At 35.8% G+C, this 20976-nt stretch overlaps 1 protein-coding gene across 8 annotated transcripts in view; it reads right to left on the bottom strand.

Moving 5' to 3' along the window:
- Positions 1-19418, bottom strand: part of USP15 (ubiquitin specific peptidase 15) — a 112432-nt gene extending 93014 nt beyond the window's left edge. For 3 of the 8 annotated variants that reach the window (XR_200511.3, XM_045071842.1, XM_045071843.1), the window contains exons 1-2: positions 19260-19418; positions 1088-1215 (exon numbers count right to left, since the gene is read on the bottom strand). Coding sequence is in view for 7 of the 8 variants with exons in the window: in XM_045071842.1 (XP_044927777.1) it covers positions 1088-1215; positions 19260-19348 (217 nt within the window). In the remaining variant the exon portion in view is untranslated. The remainder of the gene's footprint in view (positions 1-1087; positions 1216-19259) is intronic. The other 5 variants (XM_045071838.1, XM_045071839.1, XM_045071841.1 and 2 more) reach the window with 2 other exon arrangements.
- Positions 19419-20976: the final 1558 nt, after the last annotated feature.

The raw sequence follows: 20976 nt of genomic DNA, 5'->3' as shown, positions 1-20976 counted from the left end.
ATTTTTGGATCCCTCTAAGTATTTCTGCATTTTGTTCTAAGATATAAGGTTTGACACTTTCAGATTAGAAGGACAAAAGGATTAATTTGCTCAATTACAGTGGCAAAACACTTCTCGGTTGTATACTCAATGAATTGTAAGATTTTCCACTCTAACTATTAACACATTATTCTTGGTTCTAAATGAGCCCCAATGACTTGTTCCCTCAAATTCTTTTGGATGGTTCTTTCCTTGGCCTTGGGCAGCCCCCTCACATTCATGACCTTGATCAACACTCAGCTGAAGACCTGAGAGATACCCTCTGTATATCTCTAGATGTCTCTGTGTCTCCTCTGTCTCTTTTTGCTGATCATTCCTATCTAGTACTCTGCCCTGAAAACGCTGGTGGTATGGGTCTCCCTGGACTTCAAACTCTTTCCTCAACTATGGAAGCTTGTCTACATGGGTTTCTTCTTCTGTGCCTTGTCTTTAACATTCTATCAACACAGTAAGCTATCACTCAAGGATCACTATTCTTTGTTGCCTGGTATCCAGTGTTTTGAGAACTGTTATTTTATATATTCTGACAAGGTCTTAGTTTGCTCATGTGGAAGAGTAAAGCTAGCCCCTCTCACTCCATCTTGGCCAGAAATGGAAATTCTGGTACTTATGTTTTATTCTCTGCAAGTGTGAGAGGTACAGAAGACTGGTAATTAGTGAGGGGTATAGAAGACTGATGTAAAAATCCAAGAATGTAAACATGTATCAATGCTCCCCAACTTAAAATAAAAGTCATGTGTCCATTAGGAAAAACAAGAACAATACAGCATTTCCCCCAAATAATAATATAGTGCTTTCTAACTTACATTCTTCACTTAAAGGGTTAAAAAATAATAAATGTTTCTTACATAATAAATGAAAAAAACTGTCATGATACAGAGTAATAACTAATTATGATAGAATAATCTGAGTTCATTAGGTCAAATCTATAATACGAAGAAATTTTTCTAATTTATTTACATTAATGTTTTCCATATTATATATGTATTGACTATAACATATTCAAATGATCACATTTTAAACCTGACTGAAGAAAGAAAATAATGACCTTTGAGAAGTCCAGAATTATCAATGGGTCCAGGATATACATTTTGATCTCCCATCTGGTATTTGTCCCAACTGTCAAAGCCAACATATTTTTTCCACTGTTTGAACCAGCGACTATCGACTAGGTACCTAAAAAGAGAAAAGAAATCAATAAAGGAAAATACCTGTAACTAGAGGAATAGCATAGAAGATATCAATTTTTTATATTTCATTTTATATTAAAGTACATGCCTACTTCAAAGGATTATTGAGAATAACTGCAATGTGATTTACAATCTGGAAAAAAAATTTCACTTATACAAAAGTGTTATTCCTATTGTTCTATAAATATCTACTATTTGAGGACAAGTATTGACATACACATTAAAAACAATCCTTAACAGCACCTCTTAGAAAATGCAATAGCTATTCCATAAACTATCTGACAGTTGAACAAAAATTCAAATGGGAATCGTAAAAATGAAACAAAACAAAATTTTAAAGTACAACATATAAAGAAATAGAAAAATGTTTCTTCTGCAAAAAACTTAAAAAGACAGTATGTCTATTTTATATATTTTACTCTATCCTTTTGGGGATAAGGATTATTAAAGGTTTGAGAGACTGATTATAATAATTTTAACAAATTTTTAAAAACTTTAGTTAGCTTCTTTACCAACAAAAGTTATTAACAATACTGTTTCCATTTGTTTCTCATGAAATCTGTTGGGGCAAGCAGGGTAAGGGTTTTTTTGTTTGTTTTCAAAAGTATGGTACACCAAGCACTGTAGGCATTACTGAAATTATATTCATCTTATTTTCAAGTACCTACGAACTGACTTCTCATCAGATGACCAGTGACAGAAGAAGTAAAATACTGGTGCTCTAGGAAAGAAAACTCATAAACCTAAAAAACTTAACATTTATTCTGACTATATTATACCCATTATGAAATACTGCTTTGCCATGGACTCATAATTATTTTAAATTCTTTTCCAGAAACACTTTCCCCACACTTAATCAGATTCAATCACAAACAAAATCAAAGGAAAAGTTAACAAGATGTTTAAAGCCTACATGTGCATTAACAGAGGTAACCAAGTTATTTTTTGGAGATCATTCTAATGTATCTGTGCTTACTACACACAGCACTAAGCATAGGAATGAAATCCTACAGTTTTACAGCTTACACAGTAAATATCTGAAAATGTCTGAGGCAAAGGCACCAATCTAACAAAATCCCACAATTCCTAGAGAATATTCATCAGCAGTTTAATTCCCTTAAAGTGGGTACTGCAGAATTATCTACTCACTAGTATTCCAAACCTACAGTCAGGATTATGTAACTCAAGCCCCCCAGATTGTAGAATTGGAGACTAAAGAAGAAAAAAAGCTCAGAGACTATCTTAAGAAAACCTTATTTTTAAAATAAAGAGATTAAACCAGCAGTAGCTTTACATATTAAACAAAATAATCCTTAATTATTTATCACCCACTAAACATTTTTAAGACTCCTTCCTGTGATTTAAACAAAATATTCAGATATTTCATTTGCTTTATTTGCAAATTAATGTCATACTATGTGGCCTTTCCTCAGTTCCATCTATTTTGTTTTTATCATTGTGCCAATTTCATCATCTCTTTATTACTTTAATCTTGATTTTGGGGGGGCAAGTTCCCCCAGCTTGGTGTTCTTGCAAATTGCCTTAACTATTCTTGGCCATCTTCCACATGAATTTTAGAGTCAGTTTATCAAGTTCCACAAAAAGTACAATTAAGATTTTGATTGGATATGTGCTAAATTTATTAATTAACAGTAATAGTATACATAACAATGTGATTTATAAAACTGACATTAAAACTATTTGGGAAATACTACCAAAATTCTATTTATTTAAAATATATTTCTAAAAGATAGGGTTTTATCTCCCATAGTATTTAGTAATCCTTTACTGTATGGTAGACGTTTGCACTGGGTAGTATTCATCTGCTGTTATAATATTTCTAGTTCATATCTCTTTGCTAGATCTTGAAGTGACTGGTAGTTTCTGTATAATGATACTATTAAGAGAGGAGACTCTCACACTTGATGGATATTTATCTGCTTTCAACATTACTTTCAACTGAAAAGGCCATCACATCTATTACAGGCTGCCGTATCTTATTTGCAAAATTTTGTGGTAATGAAATATGAGGGAAAATACAGGAAAAAACAGAAACATCCATCACAGAAATAACTGTACATTTCTTAAATGTACTTAAGAAAGACAAAATTAAACGAAGTGAGCTAAATAAAACAAAATTTATTTTAAGACATTTACATAGATTTATTTTAAAAACTCTACATCTAATCTGTGAATCTGCCAAAACATAAAAATCCTCAATTTGAATTGATAAAAGCCCACAACAGAATCAACAGTTAATGATTAAAAGTAAGTGAACAAAGACCCAACTTCTAGATTTTCAACAGTATTCTTAATCCTTGGTATGCTATTAGGATCTAGACAGGACCAATTTTAGCTTCCAAGGCTTTTTGTTTTGTTTTGTTTTTAAATAGTTATAACTATTTGTAAAGACTGATATTTCATGACTTTAATCTTAGACCTCTGAGAAAGAATAAAAGGCATGAAACAATCTATAAAGTTAAAACAATGATCCTAAAATGAAGTCTAAAATACTTAACATTGCCTACTTGGTTTTGCATGATCTATCTACTCTTGCCTGTCTAGTCTCAACTGGTACCATTTTTCTTTGCTGAGACATAACTACAATAACCTTTCAGTTACTAGACACTTCATTTTTTGCCATATGGTTCCATCTGCCTAGATGCTACTCCTATTGCTCCCAACATCTTTTTAATTCCTATTATCGTTCAGATAGCCTACACGTCACTTTCTCAGGGAATCCTCCCACAGCCTTTCCCACTTCCTTTCAAATAGTTTGGAAAAGGAGAAACAAGATGACAATTATTAGCCTACTAGATACCAAGACTGTTTATTAAGTTAAAGAAATTACTTTTAATTACAAAATTACTAACATTTGAGCTTTACACTTGGGCCAGGTGCATATTTCTAAGCACTTTAATATATTGGTTCATTTATTCCCTTAACTACCCAATAATGCAGGTACTATTATTTCAAAGGCACAAAGGAACACCCTGACCAAGGTTACAAAGTGTCAGACCTGTGATTAAAAAATGTAATACTGGCATAGAGAAACAAAAAGGCCAATGAAAATAGCACAGAGAAACAGGAATTGGATTCATGGATATGGGGAACCATGATATATACCAAAAGCATCACCATATTAGTGGGGAATGATGTAGCTAAGTATATGGGAAAAATGAGAGCTTTACCTCACATAGGCAGTCAGTTCTACTCTAATGCTTGTTTTAAAAACTTGAATATGTTAAACACGATTGATACATTAGGGAACAAGAGCACAAATTTCAATACATGCTCAAGCACTACTTTAATCCACAAGCAGGACCAGGACTAAGGGTAAGGCAAGTGAGATGCCTAGGAACCTTAATAAGAAGTGCCTCCTGAAATTCTGCCCCCTAAGTGTTTAGCTTGCTTTACTGTAGTCCTAACTGAAACAAACATAAGGTGAATGAAGAAAACTACTCAGCTGTACTGAACCACATAAGAATGTACAAAACATACACATTCAAATATATATGTATGTATTTTATATATATATGTGTATATACATATATACACATATATATTTTTTAAAGATGGGGGAATGCAGAGGGAAAGGGAGAGAGAGAATCTTAAGCAGGCTTTACATCCAGCACAGAGCCCAGTGTGGGGCTCAATCTCACAACCCTGAGATCATGACCAGAGCCCAAATTAAGAGTCAGACACTTTAACTGACTCAGCCACTCAGGCACCCCCCCACACTTTAATCGTCTTCAAGTGTGTTACATCTGCTGTTACAATTTCTTGGCAGATTTAAGAAAACTTTTCTTGGGGCACCTGGGTGGCTCAGCTGGTTAAGCCACTGCCTTTGGCTCAGGTCATGGTCCCAGAGTCCTGGGATCGAGTCCCACATGGGGCTTCCTCTGCTCTTCGGGGAGCCTGCTTCTCCTTCTCCCTTAGCCTTTCCCCCTCCTTGTGCTCCCTCTTTGTCAAATAAATAAAAATCTTTAAAAAAAAAAAAGAAAACTTTTCTTCCACCACTTTGCAACCCTTTAAATCGTACTTCTACAAGTTAACTCCATCCTTTTGAAAATAAAAATGTCATATTTATCGTGGTAGTTACATACTTCTTAAAAACTGTGCTACCATTTTTATTATGTTTTTAATGTGTCACTGAAAAATTTTTTTTGTCCCAACCCCAATTTTCCCATATGCCCTATGTTTTTTTTATTGCATGATTTTGCATATAGCATGGTGATTTTTAGGAACACGTGCTATGTTACAGCAGAAGTAACTGTACAAAAACAAGTTATAGTTGGATTAAAAATGTAAATGTGAAAGTAGAAGTACAATTTTTAAAAAAAAAAGATATGTGAAAATCCTCATTTCCTTAGACTATAGAAGAGTTAAGACAAAAAGCAAAAACTTTAAAGACTAATAAACTTGTCAAGGTTAAAATGAAAGGCTACCTTTCAACAAAGACACCACCGAGTAAAGAGAAGATACAGACTGGAGAAGATACACCTACTCCAGATAACTGACAAAGGGTCAGAATACATGAAGAACTCCTTTAGGTTAATAAATTAAAAAAAAAATTTTTTTTTAAGAAGGAAAAAAAGCAATTCATGGAAATGAAAATCAGAATGGCCTCCATACGTATGAGAAAATGCTTAATCCCATTAGCAATGGGAAAGATACAAATTAACACCATACCATATCATCTCATGAAGCTGGTGAACACATGTGCACATGTGTCAACAATATCAAGCTGTAGAAAAGATGTGTAGTAATAGGAACTTGTATACTGCCAAAAGGGGAATAAACTGGAACCTTTACTTGGGATGGTAGTTTGGCCACATAATCTATTAAGAATAAAGATGTGGGGCACCTGGGTAGCTCAGTCGGTTAAGCGTATGCCTTCAGCACAGGTCATGATCCCAGGGTCCTGGGATTGAGCCCCACAGCGGGCTCCCTGCTGAGGAGGGAGCCAGGTTCTCCCTCTCCCTCTGCCTGCCACTCCCTCTGCTTGTGCACTCTCTCTCTCTCTCTGTCAAATAAATAAAATCTAAAAACAAATAAATGAAAGAACTGACTTACCACACCTTAAAAAAAAAAAGATGTACATACCATACATCATGTATTGCCATTGCTAAGTTTTATCCTACAGAAACTCTTGTACAAAATTACAACTACAAGAATACATAGTGCAGGGGCACCTGGGTGGCTCAGTAGGTTAAAGCTTCTGCCTTCGGCTCAGGTATAAGTCTCAGGGTCCTGGGATCGAGCCCCGCATCGGCTCTCTTCTCAGCAGGGAGCCTGCTTCCCCCTCTCTCTCTGCCTGCCTCTCTGCCTACTTGTGATCTCTATCTGTCAAATAAACAAAATCTTAAAAAAAAAAAAAGAATATATAGTGCAGCATAATTTATAACAATAAAAAGATGCAAAGAACCTAGTATCCATTATTCATACCCAAAAATATTACACAAAAATTATAATGCAAAATACAACTACATGTACCAAGGATAAATCTCAAAACTACAATGCTGAACACCCCCCCAAAATTGCAAAAGGACACATGTAATATAACACAAACGTATAAAGACAACAGATGTACAGTTTGAAGAAAAATTAAAAACATGCCACCAATAGTATATATTTACAATCCATGCACATATATTAAAATGTATACATAAAATATTTTGATAATTTAATTATAAAACTAAGTAAATTAATACATAAATAATTTAAGATAATAATAAAAATCTGTTTCAGGATGGTGGCTCCCTCTGACAAGGGAGGGAAGATGATGGGACTAGGGAAACATATACAAGGACATTCAACTATTTTTGTAATGTTTTATTTTTTTAAACTAAGATATGTGTGCACAAATGTCTTGTTATACTTTTCTTTATACTCTTCTTTCTTCCTGAAATAGTACATTAAGTATGATTAATATTTTCCACTTAATAGAGAATAGTTTATATATACACATATACCTGGGCACAAATGAAGTGGAGTCAAATGTATAGACTGAATACTGAGGTCAAAACTGATAGTTAAGTGATAGTCAACAAATGAAAAGACTTTCAAGCATAAAAATAAGTAATTATAAATATAAATTGGGTTTGGGTTTTTTTTTTTTTTTAAGATTTTATTGATTTTGGCAGGGGAGGAACCAAGGGGGAGGAAGAGGGACAAGCGGACTCTGCACTGAGTGTAGAGGTCAATGTAGGGCTTAATCCCAGGGCCTTGAGATCATTCATGACCTGAACCAAAACCAAGAGTCCCACACTTAACCAACTGAGCCACTCGGGCGTTGGTTGTGATAAAAATATGTATCAAAATGTACAAAATACACAGTTTGTTTTACTATGTATTTTTGGAAGAAATTTGTAGGTTTAAGTTATCTCTTATATTTATTTTTTCTGTCTTATATTATCTCTTCCAAACATGAATTAGCATTAAATTTTAATTAAAAAACTGACATAAGCTTTGGAGAATTTTCTCTGGAAAAACACGATTTATTTGATTACTTCTAAATTTATCAAATTATGTTTCTGACATATAATGTATTCATTCTGAAGAAATTATTTCTTTTCGGTAACTACAGCAACCAGTAAGTAAACCAGAAAAATAGAAATGACTGGGTGATATCTCAAAAGAACAAAAAAAGCATGTAAGAAACAGAAAGCACAGCTTACAATCCTTTATATCTGGGAAAATAATACAAGTAAAACAATAAAAAACCCTACAATTAATATATATATATGTACTTATTTTAAGCTGACTTAACTTTTAGTATGAAGTGTTACATTATAAATTTGCAACTATCTAAAATTCATGTAAATACTAATCTACAAATATCCAGAGATCCCAAAATACGGAAAAGAAATTAACTGCTTTGTGACAAATGTACCAATTTAAGTTTCTTACACAAAGGAGTCTATGCCTTATAGATGAGCCCAAAGGTGAAATATTTCTAAGTAATACTGAGACATGTGACTGTGTTTCCATATAAAAAGCCATGAAGTACATGTACCAAAATACGATCAAGATTATTTATGATTAAGGCCTCTGGCTGTAGCTTAATTATTTCCATTTCCCTCTGTTTCATGAGTTAAAAGGAATTTTATGAGCACCTCACACTTGTATTAATCATGATTGTCACACAGTAGTATGCCAATAGGAAAAAAATTTATAATGTTAATACGGGTTCAAAAATTAGTAAAGAAAATCTTACAGAGATCAAGGTCTATGATCATCAAACTCTCAAATCCTTCAGAGATGACCTACAATCCTCCAGCATATCTCCAGACAGCCTTCTCCATTTATGGTAAATTCAAAACTAGAATGTGCTAGGACCAGAACTTTGGGAGTTTGGTATGTTGGAAGAACTGACTAAATGTCGGAGTTCATGACAAGGGGATAGAAGGCTACATAAGGCTAGAGAGGTAGACTGGACCAAGACTATCCAATGCCTTTAAGGTAATGCTAAGGATTGTATCCTAAGTGTAATTGAAAGTCACTGTATGATTTTTAGCATGGAAGAGATATGATCTGAATCACATTTCATGAAGACCACTGGAAATACCTCACAGGACTACTGGGAGGATCAAATGTTTAATAAATCAAAAAATCACATAAAGCTATGAGTACTTCAAAAAGGTCTAAATTACATGGTGCTAAATATTCTGAAGGCATCAAGAAAGACAATTTGTATTGTGGTCTGGTCAGAATAGTTTTCAATGGCTCCAGAGAAGATGAGTCAATTTTAGGACCCCACACAAATTTAAGTTAATTTTAAGACAGTCCTCAAATGCTTAAAAGTTACTGTAACAACTAAAAAGGCCAGATGTTTTTTCCTTTTCTTTCTTTCTTTCTTTTTTTTTTTTTTTTTTTGTGGTGGTGGTGGGGTAAAGATAGAGTTCTAAAAGTTTATACTATTTTTATATACACCACAAGCAAACTTAAGGAAAGATATATACAGGCTAATGAAAGATTGAGAAAACAGCCCCAGACATAAAGAAGTTTAAAAATATGGGAAAAGGGGGGGCACCTGGGTGGTTTAGTGGGTTAATAAGCCTCTGCCTTCTGCCCAGGTCATGATCCCAGGGTCCTGGGATTGAGCCCCGCGTTGGGCTCTCTGCTCAGCGGGGAGCCTGCTTCCCTTCCTCTCTCTCTGCCTGCCTCTCTGCCTACTTGTGATCTCTGTCTGTCAAATAAATAAATAAAATCTTTAGAAAAAAAAAATATGGGAAAAGGGGAAATCTCAACAGCTGCATTTAAGAAATCGTAGAACTGGGGTGCCTGTGTGGCTCAGTGGGTTAAAGCCTCTGCCTTCCGGTCCTGGGATCGAGCCCCACATCCGGCTCTCTACTTGGCCAGGAGCCTGCTTCCCTTCCTCTCTCTCTGCCTGTTTCTCTGACTACTTGACTACTTGTGATCTCTGTCTGTCAAATAAGTAAATAAAATCTTTAAAAAAAAATCATAGAGCTAATGAATGCATAGTTCTTTCCTTTTTTTGATTAGCACATTTATACAAACAACTTTTGATAAGTGATTCCTGCTTAATTTCCTAATACTGACATATATGTAACATCATTTATTTCTTAAAACCCTACCTTTTTCTCTGTAAAGTAGATATAAAACATTCTTCTACAACTAAGAAAATACACAAATATTTCAGCCTAACCCAACGCAGCACACAATTTCAGAAAAACATGTATAACTATCTTACACAGGATTAGCAGAATAAACAACTCTTGATGTTAATTCACTCTAAGATTAATTCTCTTATTTAATGATATACTATTTAAGTTAGATTTACACAGCAAGAGCATAAAACCAGTTTCAATACTAAAGGAGATATCGATAACTTCTAGCATTTTCTATCATTATAAGCCAGATGATTCACAGGCTTTTTAAAAAGTACCAAACTATAACTCAGGATTTCATTGTTTCAGCAAAATTTAACTGAAATCTGAAAGCTATACTGAAAGTTATACATAACTGAAAGCTATGGAGTTCTTTCAAATAAAACAATGGTTTGGTTAATCTCTTTATATCTTCATTTTAAATTTCAAGTATTTCCAACCTATTTTCTACTTCACATTAAATTCATCAGTTGGCAAGAACTAATTTTTATGACCTCTTTTTACTTCTAAACTAAGACAAAAAAGGAACTCAGGAAGGAGGCCAAGTAGGATTGTGAAAGTGAAAAGAAAACCCATAGAATGGGAGAAAATTTTGCAAATCATCTCTACAAAAAGCGATTTGTATATAGAATATATAAACTCTTAAAACTCAATAATACAAATAATCTAATTAAAAAATGAGCAATGGATCTAAGTAAACACTTGCCAAAGAGGGTATACAAATGGCTAATATACACATATGAAAAGATGTGCAATATCATTAGCCATTAGGAAAATGCAAGTCAAAACTACAATGAGATACCACTTGGTATTTGCTAAGATGGCTATAATCAAAAGACATTAACAAGTGCTGTCAAGGATGTAGAAAACTGGAACCCTCATACTGCTGATGGCAATGTAAAATGCTGCACCCACCTTAGAAAAGACACCAAGGAATTCCACTCCTAGGTATATACTCAAGATAAATCAGTTTTGTATATACAAACGAAAGTATGTATGTACACATAACAAAAAGTTATGGCTACACACAAACTTGCACATAAATTATTCACAGCAAGATTATTCATAAGAGCCAAAAATGTGAAAAATCCAAATGTCCATCAACTGATGAAGGGATGAATTCAATGTAGTATATTATCTATACAATGGAATATTATTCAGTAATAAAAAGAAATGAAGTACTAATACTTCATGAAAGAAGCAAGACACAAAAGTCACATATATGATTCCACTTATATGAAATATCCAAAACTGCTAAATCTATAGAATAAAAAGTAGATTAGTAGCTACCTAAAGCAGGGGATCCAAGGAGAAACTGGGGGAAGCAGAGGACTGCTAATAGGTATGGAGGATTTGGGGGCGGGTGATAAAAAATATTCCAATACTGATTAAAGTAATGGTTGCACAATTTTGTGAGTATACTGAAACCCAGTAAATTATACATTTTAACTGGAAAAATTGTACAATATGTCAATTGTATCACAATAAAGCTGTTTTTTTTAAGAGTGAAAGGATATATATCTGCATGAGATTATTAGGGATGATTTTACAGAGATTTTTTTAAAAGATTTTATTTATTTATTACAGAGAGAGTACACACACAAGAATGAGACAGAAAAAGAGAGATCAGGGGCAGTGGGAGAGGGAGAAGTGGACCCCTCGTTGACCCTCGGATCATGACCTGAGACTAAGGCAGACACTTAACTAACTGAGCCACCCAGGCACCCCTAGGAATTGGTGTTGAGCTTGGTTTTGAAGTAAGTGAAGGTCAGGAATTAGTAAAATATATTTGAAATAATATTAATAACGTGTAATGGCCTATGAGGCAGAAATGAGTAAATAATTTCCAAGAAATGGGAACCACCATCAGTATTAAAGCAGAGCTATATTAATTAGAAATAAAACTGCTAAGACTAGAATGCTAAACCAAGGACAGAGCACCGCAAAATCCTACAGGCTCCTCAAAATATAAAGATGAAAATCCTATTTTTAATATGCCCAAGCTGGGTGCCTTGGTGGCTCAGTGGGTTAAACCTCTGCCTTCAGCTCAGGTCATGATCTCAGGGTCCTGGGATGGAGCCCCACATCGGGCTCTCTGCTCAGCGGGGAGCCTGCTTCCCCCTCTCTCTCCACCTGCCCCTCTGCCTACTTGTGATCTCTCTCTCTCTCTGTGTCAAATAAATAAATAAAATCTTCAAAAAAAAATGCTGAAGATATCATTGCCTGAATTTAAAATTTCAAAGTATGCATCTCTCAAAAAGTTGTTTCCATAATATGGGTACGTCTCTATCACTCACAGGCAAGCAACACAGTTTAAAGTGCAGGGTTTCAAGGTGATTGTCTAGGTTATAATCTCTGTTCTATCACTTCTGATTATGTACATGTAACTCTATACCTCGGTTTTTGTATCTGCAAAATGAGAATACAATCACTTCATATAAGTGTAAAGCTCTTAACATGTAATAATTTTTGTAACCATCACAATAACTATATGGTACATGTAACTACTTAACTCTACCTCTCCATAGAATTAAATTTCTACAGCTTGAAATCCATTAAAATTTGTGAATATAAAATTTTCTATCTATATCCAAGGTAAATCCCTTGATCAAACTGTTCAACTCTGTCAAGCTGTTAAAATATATTGTTAAGCAATATAAAGCAAACCAAATTATCAAGTCTTTTTTTTTTTTTAAAGGTTTATTTATTTTATTTGACAGACAGAGATCACAAGTAGTCAGAGAGGCAGCGGGGGTGGGAGGAACCAGGCTCCCCACTAAGCAGAGAGCCTGATATGGGGGCTCGATTCTAGAACCCTGAGTTCATGACCTGAGCCGAAGGCAGAGGCTTAACCCACTGAGCCACCCAGGCACCCCTCAGGTCTCTTTACCATGATCATTTCACCCTATCATTCTTAATCTTTTTTAGTAAAATTTTACTCAAGGAACTTGATGATTTTTTTCACTCAAGGAAGTAAATTTATCTCTAGTGCTCCAGGTTTTGATTTACCTGGCTCTCTAAAACTTAGAATTGCCTGGCCTCAAAGCCACTCTTAGACTTGTCTGTGAGAGCCTTTGATTTCTTTCACAAAGGAAGTCCTTTCTATGGCTACTTCTGCTACAAGATTTTTCTTAACAGTAAGGAATTATCAAACTAATATCTGGGTCTTCCAAAGTTCAAAGGAGAGACGAGACAGCCAGCTTTCCTCCTCATGGAGAAGAAAAGGGAGTCATTACCCTCCTCCTTTTATGGGGGAGAGCTATAAGGAAACCATGCAGAATCCTATTGATGAAAGCAGTACAAGTGTTGTAGGTATAACCAAATACAAGTTAATTCTACAGAGGTTTTCTGCCTCATATTACAATCTGAACTTCTTTACTTCTTTTTGAGGAGCAATTCTTAATTATTACTTCAGATAAGTCATTTTAATCTGTTTCCAAAACTACGATCACTTACTACCAGTCTTATTCTAGGTTTCTTTAGTAGTGACTTCTATATAAACTGGATAAAACTGAAAGGAACTTGCTTCTTTAAAGAACAGATGGAAGAAGAGTGTGGAGAAATGACTGCAAGGGAAAAAATAAAAGACCGAGTATGAATTACAGTGGAAACTGAGGAAATGAAAATGAAAGGCACAAACTGAATTGAGTCAAGGAAGAAAAACAACTTACTAACTGCTGTAACTCTATATAGGAAGAACTAAGAAGGAATAATAATTTAATGAAATACTGTTTGCATTATATTCAAATAGTGACAGCATGAAAACATTTTTTAAAAAGATTTTATTTATGTATTTGACAGAGAGAGAGAGAGAGAGAGAAGTGGGGGAAGGGAGAGAGACCAGCAGGCTCCATGCTAAGTGTAGACCCTGACTCAGAGCTCCATCTCACGACCCTGAGATATGACCTGAGCTGAAATAGAAAGTTGGATGCTTAACCTACTGAGGCACCCAGTACCCCCAAAACATTTCTAATACTAAGGAGATACTGATAATATCTGGTATTTTAAATCATTATAAACCAGGTATTTACACTAGCTCTGAACCCATCAAACATTTGCAAAACGAGGTAAATAAGAACACTTACTTTAAAAGCTGCATTAATTATAAAGCATTTAGAACAGCTTCCCAGAAGGAAAATATCAAGATTTTCTATACATGCTATGGTATCTGAACTAAACAGTCATAACACACAAATTTACAATAAAATGATACAACTCTACAAAAATAGATTCCATTTAAAAAGAAAAAATGTCCATTTTTTTCCCTTTGAAGTGAAACTAACATTTAAAAATGCATCTTCAAAATAAGTGATTTTGGGGCCTGAATTAAAGCCCTAACTACTTGTGTTCAAATCCCAGATTACTGTGTGAACACTTGAGCCTAGGCTTCCTATTCTGTCAAATGTGAATTACATTACATTCACATTCTAGTGTCCTAGAATTATAGTGATAAGTAATTAAGTTAACATAATAAGTACTCAAAACAGTACCTAGCACATGGTGTTTTCAAATATACTACTATATACATCATGGCCTGAAAAACTAAGTTTTTCTTAGTATACATATGTGTGAGCAAAATTAGTATTTGTCACAAAACTATTCTGCAAAAAGAATATTTAATAACTTAGGTGTGCTAATGGGAAAATGGTATGATTTAGAAAAAAAATAATAAAGCCTAAATGTCACTCAATAGATAAATGAAATCATAGACTAAAAAGCTCTGGATCTTCCAGCAAAGAAGGTACACAATTTTAGATTCACTAACAACTTAGAAGTGATTTAAAAACTTATAAAGCTTAAATTAGGAAAAATTGCCTTTCTAGATTTTAAGCAACTAAAATGTGAAAAATATGTTCTAATAATGTCACTATTTCTGTCCTTATTTTCACTGATTTACTAACACAAAAAAGACCCATTTTGCTCTTTGGTCTCATTTCCTGTAAATGATATGACATATACCCTAATTTAATAGTTAACACTTTGGCACAACTAAAATTAATATTTATAGTAATAATAATGTAAAAATTCTTTAACAAATATATACTAAACTATTTGTGGAGTTTATATTAATAGTGTCCCTTTACATTATGAACTGATTTGTCATTACAAGGTTATTTTCTTTTAGTATTAATTAAATTAGGAAAAAGAGACCATATAAAATAAAGCCTCAAAAATTTCTAAGTAAAAGAGCAGGAATCAAAGGGAAGTCCTAAAACTGAATCAATGTCTTCTAATATGAAAATCTCAAAGATCTGATGGACTATTCCTTACCTATTTATTGAAACAAAAATATCATATACATTTGAAATTACTCTAAATACAAATTAAAGTTACTCTCTGAAGTACCTTAAATCTACTAGAGTTATTAGGGTTTATGCAAAAATGACACACAAGGGCGCCTGAGTGGCTCAGTGGGTTGGGCCACTGCCTTCGGCTCAGGTCATGATCTCAGGGTCTTGGGATGGAGACCCACATCAGGACTCTCTGCTCAGCAGGGAGCCTGCTTCCATCTCTCTCTCTCTCTCTCTCTCTGCCTGCCTCTCCATCTACTTGTGATCGCCCTCTATCAAATAAATAGGTGAAATATTTAAAAGAAAAAAAAAAGACACACAAAATTTAATTTGTAAAGTTAGCTATGCATTACCATTGAACATACATAAAAATTTAAAACATCACACATAAAAGTTAGTGAAAATGACTAGTAGAAGAGTAACATTTAATAAAAATGGGGAAATAGGGGTGCCTGGGTGGCTCAGTGGGTTAAAGCCTCTGCTTTTGGCTCAGGTCATGATCCCAGGGTCCTGGGATTGAGCCCCACATCGGGCTCTCTGGTCAGCAGGGAGACTGCTTCCTCCTCTCTCTCTGCCTCTTTGCCTACGTGTGATCTCTGTCTGTCAAATAAATAAATAAATCTTTAAGAAAGAAATGGGGAAATAAAGCAGTGATTTTGATGATCTGTAGTTATCCGTTTACTTATATATCCAAAGAGTATTCCATAGCCCACAATTTGTCTTTGTCACACATTTATTTAATTACCCATGCTCCATGAATAGGTTCCTCTATCCCTAATATACTTAACATGTAATGTACTTTAAAAAATTTTTCCTCTTGTCTCATGAAGAAAAATCACCAAGTACCTGAAGATTAAGTTATCTTTCATTCAATCTAAGTTAAACAAGTTCTAGTTCCTTTATCTTTATTTCTATAGTAACTAAATTCGAACAGTCTTGTTCATGGTTTTCTAATTACCACCTTTGAGCTAAAATAAAGATTAGGAAACAGCATTATAAGACTACTTTACTCCTTCTAATACAGATCAGTGCCACTTTCATACCTCACCTTTTTAAGCATCAATTTGGACTTGTTACCATAAAGTCTAGTATTACGTTTGTTAGTAAATATATTAATAACTTTAATTAATAACTTCTAAATAAAGTTCGTTCTTCCTCATCTTAGACTTGTGTACTTATTTTCATCTCTAGAAACTCAGTCTGCAGATAAAAATCATTCACTATTTACAAATAAATAGAAACTCTAGTTTTCAAGCAGAATCAAACTTTGCCTAAGTGTTAGTTATCTACCAGGATAATATGAAACAATCCTATCCAAAAGCTGCTTACAAACTACTTAATGAAATTAAATTTCATTTTCATTAGTTTATTCATTTTAAAGCACTTTAAGGCGCCAAAACAACAAAAATTAGTATAAAGTTTTCAGGAATAAACTTAGAGTAAACCTTCCATTTTTTCTCCGTAGTCATCAGTCTTTTTCAAGATGGTTATACACACATACCAAGATAATGTTCCATCTGCATATGGCCCATTTCAGCTACAAAACAGCAGACTGAATTTGCCCAAATAACCATAAATGACTAATCCAATCATCTTTTAAAAAGACATTAAAAAGAGAAACAACTTTTTAACAAGTTAAAAACAAGTTTTAATGAGTCCCCAACAGGAGCCCAAGTAACAATTATTAAATCTTCACCGGTTCTCTAATCATGCGTACATAATGAATTGTGTACTTATTAAATTATTCTCCTTAAAACTCTGAATCAAACTTTTGCTCTAAACTATTTCCTTTTTTTGACAGATTTCACCTAATTGCAAATTAACTGGTTTACATATAAACCAAACTGGTTTTTGCAAATCCTCAGTACCATCCTATCCCGGCATTGTTCCCCTTTAACTAACAGAGGTAATCAATCAAGGACAAAAATTTTCACATTCTGGGGCACCTGGATGCTACAGTTAGTTAAGCATCTGACTCTTGATTTCAGCTCAGGTTGTGATCTTAGGGTCTCTCAGGGTCCTGAGATGGAGCCTGCTTTAAAAAAATAAAAAGAATCTCTCTCTCTCTCTCTCTCTCTCTCCCCCACTGCCCCTCTCCATTCCTTCTCAAATAAATAAATCTTAAAAGAAAAAAAAAAGTCCACATTCTGCTGTTACCTAAATATGTGGGCTTCAGTTTCCTTTTCTTTAATATGAAACCACTGACTTTCATTTTAAAATGAAAATCAAATTTATGGACTTCCTGTATTCTTTACAACAGATCTTTAAAACTATTTACAGTAACTGTGAAAAAGCAAAAATACTTTTATTTGAAAAATGTCAAACTTCAAGTTTAATGCTCACAATACACACACTGTTCATATCATCCCATAATGTCAACACCAATTATTACCCAGAATACCAAAAACATACATTAAGAAAAAGGAATATCCATCTGAATAATAGCCATATTTAAACTTAGATTTCTATTTTATGGAAATCCACATTTATCTTTTTATAAGGTGGTAATAGGCTAGGTGAATTAAGTTTAAGTGTTCTTTAACAAATAAAAGGAAGCAAAGATTTATCTTTAATAATCCACAGATCAAGGTAAACATGTGTCCTAAGAAATACCCAATTTCCGCACATGAATAAACATCTCACACTTATCTGAACAACAATGATTGTTAAATCATCTAAAGATGATTAAGATATTTTTTGTTGTAATGCAACAAGTGCATGCTTACACCCTTAGGGATTTTTATCATATAAACACAGAATCTATGTAGCCTAACAAAGTACGAAAAAAGTACCAAGACTTAGATCAAAATACTTAAAATTCAAGTCCCAAGACTGCCATCTACTAGCTTACTTGAAAATCTCCTAGTACTACAGCATTTTATCAGAAGTTAACGAAGGTGACAAGAAAGTAAAATTTAATGTTATCTCATAAACGTAGTATTTTGGAATATGTCACTCAATGGACAATGAAATTATTGTCCATTTCACAGATGAAGACATTGAGATACAATGATTTAAATGAACTCTCCTCAAAGTCGTATTGCAGGTTAAGTGGTGAATCGGTGACCTAACTACGTCTAAATCTTACGTTGCTTCCACTAAGTCATAGAGGAGTACGTGGAAAAAAACTCCGTAAATTATACACCACTGTTATGGTGACAACGGGACATGAAAATAATTGTTATTACAGTAAAGAAGCACACTACCCTTCTTAATAAATAGAGCACTTGCTCTTTTTGTTACATACTCACATATTTAAGTTACTCTGAATACCACTTACTAGGCCAACAAGTATTAAAATCTACACATACTTCTTTCAGTATTTTAAGTATATACTTCGGTTTTTTGTAAGTCTGAGTATTAGCAAGTGACTTAAGCCTCAAGCCGACTTATCTACTTTTTGCAGGCCTACGTTATCCCTCAAACAGGAGGGAAGGGCTGCGCTTCTAAGAGAAACGCTGCCGGTTTCTATCAAGCCTCCACTAAAGCACAAGACCACGTGGTATTTCTCATTAGCCTAAGGTTCCGTACTCCTCTCCCTCCTTTTGACAAGGAACTGGAAACTAGGGTTTCTTTCTCTTAAGTGGCGCCCTGACACATGCCACCTGTGTAGTAAGAACCGCAAACATCCTGCAGCCTGCCTCCCGGAAGAATACAAGAATCATAATAACAAGGAACTTGAATGCCGACAATGCCAGGAAAGGAAATGACTAGAGAAGGAAAGAGGATGAGATCTTCATAAGCCGCGGGACCTCGACCTGTCAAAAATTGAGAGACTCACGCCGAACGACTATAACCTATCATTCGGGAAGGCCTGAGGTGGGAGCGGCACTACGGAAGGAAGAAGGACGGAAAGAACTGTGTGAGTCCCCGTCGCCGCTCCCCTGAAGCCTCTCAGCACGCCGCGACAAGCCACGAACCCTGGACCTCATCTCGGGTCCAATCGTCGCCCCAACATTTCGGGAGCAGCCCAAATCCTGCTGCCCAGTGCGGCCGCCGCCGGACCTGCCCGCACCTGTCACTAGCTAAAGACACCAGCCCGCAGTTCCCGCCCAGTTCTCCACCCTCCTCCCGCAACCGCGACCATCTCAAGCTCTTTCTCTCACCAGGTGTCTCCTTTCCGGAGCGAGGTTTTGAGCAGCGTCGCGATGTCAGACCGCTGGATGTCCAGATCTGCCGCTCCGCCTTCCGCCATCTTCTTCCACTAGCGGTAGCGGAGGCGGCAGCGACGGCGGCGGCACGCCCCAGAGCATTGTGGGAATGGCGTCCCGCGGCCCCTCCCAGTCGGCCGGTCGAAACCAAAACAGACGGGGGGGTGTTGGGGGAGCGCCTCGGGACAAGAGTAGGTCCCGGGGGCGGACTGAGTACGCTGCCGCGGTCTGCTGCCCCCAATCGGCCCCCGCCCGTCCAGCATCTCGCCATGGCCTCCTCTGGCTCGGGACAGCCGGGTTTTAACTCTTCTCTGTGAGGACCTTGTGTCCTCTCTCAGCAGCGGTGCCACCGCCCCGTCCATCCTCGACTTCTGCCTTCCCCTCCCTCTTTCTCACAGGCGCCCGAGAACCCTTATTTGCGCATTCACTCACGCTTGAGGGTGGGGTGGGGCGGGGGGCGTGGGGACGTCTAAGATATGGCAGGACATTTTAACAGCTCTGAGGCATTAGTCCTTCCGTTGCTAGTCGCGGAACCTAAGCTCGGTGAATTTTGGCCCCAACAAAGAACAATCCGAAACCGAACGCTTGGTCTCGATGCCCTTCTTAGGCTCCTTCCTGCCCTCCTACTCCTGCTGTAGGTGGAAACCTTTTATAGGCTCTTTGTGACGCCTCCCCAGGCACACCCAGACGCTAAACTGCAGTGAAAAACATGTCTCAGTTCCTCGGTGAACACGGAGTGAAATATGTATTAAATAATGCCAGGTACTAAAAGGGAAGGAAACGTGCCTGAAAACCTTTATCCTCGATGTTATAAAGTAACATTTTCTTAACCACATCTTCCCATGTGTGTTACCAGCCATTATTTAGTAATACCAGCTTTTATTGTAGCTAATTATGTTACAGACGAGGAAATCCAGTCTCAAAAATCAAATGCTAAGGTCACACAGTAGGTGGAGAGGTAAGTTTATATAAAACCCAAGTTCCAAACCCCGGGTACTGTCTGTCCGCTAGAGCACACTGACTACCTCTCCTTTTGAAAACCTGGCATGTGTTAACGGGGTTGCCCTGGTTTCATCTTTGTTTTTCCTTCTTTAAAACCTCTGTACAGCTGGTGGCTAGGATTGTGCTCCCTAACATATAAGCACCACCTAAATATTTGTTTCAAATGAACTGGGGAAAAACTTATTGAATATTTCCAAGCATGAGGAGGTCCAGAAATTTGACTGAAGGATAATAAAAACTATGTGAAAAGTCTAAAAGATAGATAAGAATTCATACAGTATCTGCTGTTTCCCTATTTTTAATGTGGGTTTGGAATCTGGTGGGAATTCAATAAAGAAGAATGCAATTATGCTAGTAAGAAGTATTGAGTCCTTCCAAGTTAGTGCATACTGGCATTATGATGTGTATCAGCATCATAATTGATTATTTTCCTCATAATAAAACTATTTTGCACTATCATGTCATCCTTGATTTGAGAGTCTGAAAGAAGCTTCCAGTTACTGCTCTTTCATACATTATTTGGTTTTTCTTAGGACAGGTTAAAAAAATTAGTTTCTCTAACCATGAGTATCATCAAAGGGTCGCATTTCCCTCCTCCCAGCCAATTTCTGGATGACAGCAAAGTATTTTTCCAAGGAGGGGCAGAATGATACAGGAAGAATATTGGAGA

The sequence above is a fragment of the Mustela putorius genome, unplaced genomic scaffold, assembly GCF_011764305.1.
Source record: "Mustela putorius furo isolate JIRA1106 unplaced genomic scaffold, ASM1176430v1.1 tig00003988_pilon_pilon_pilon, whole genome shotgun sequence".
NCBI classification, from domain to species: domain Eukaryota; kingdom Metazoa; phylum Chordata; class Mammalia; order Carnivora; family Mustelidae; genus Mustela; species Mustela putorius.
The sequence above is the reverse complement of the archived record's forward strand: the minus strand, read 5'-3'. Positions and strand labels throughout refer to the sequence as shown.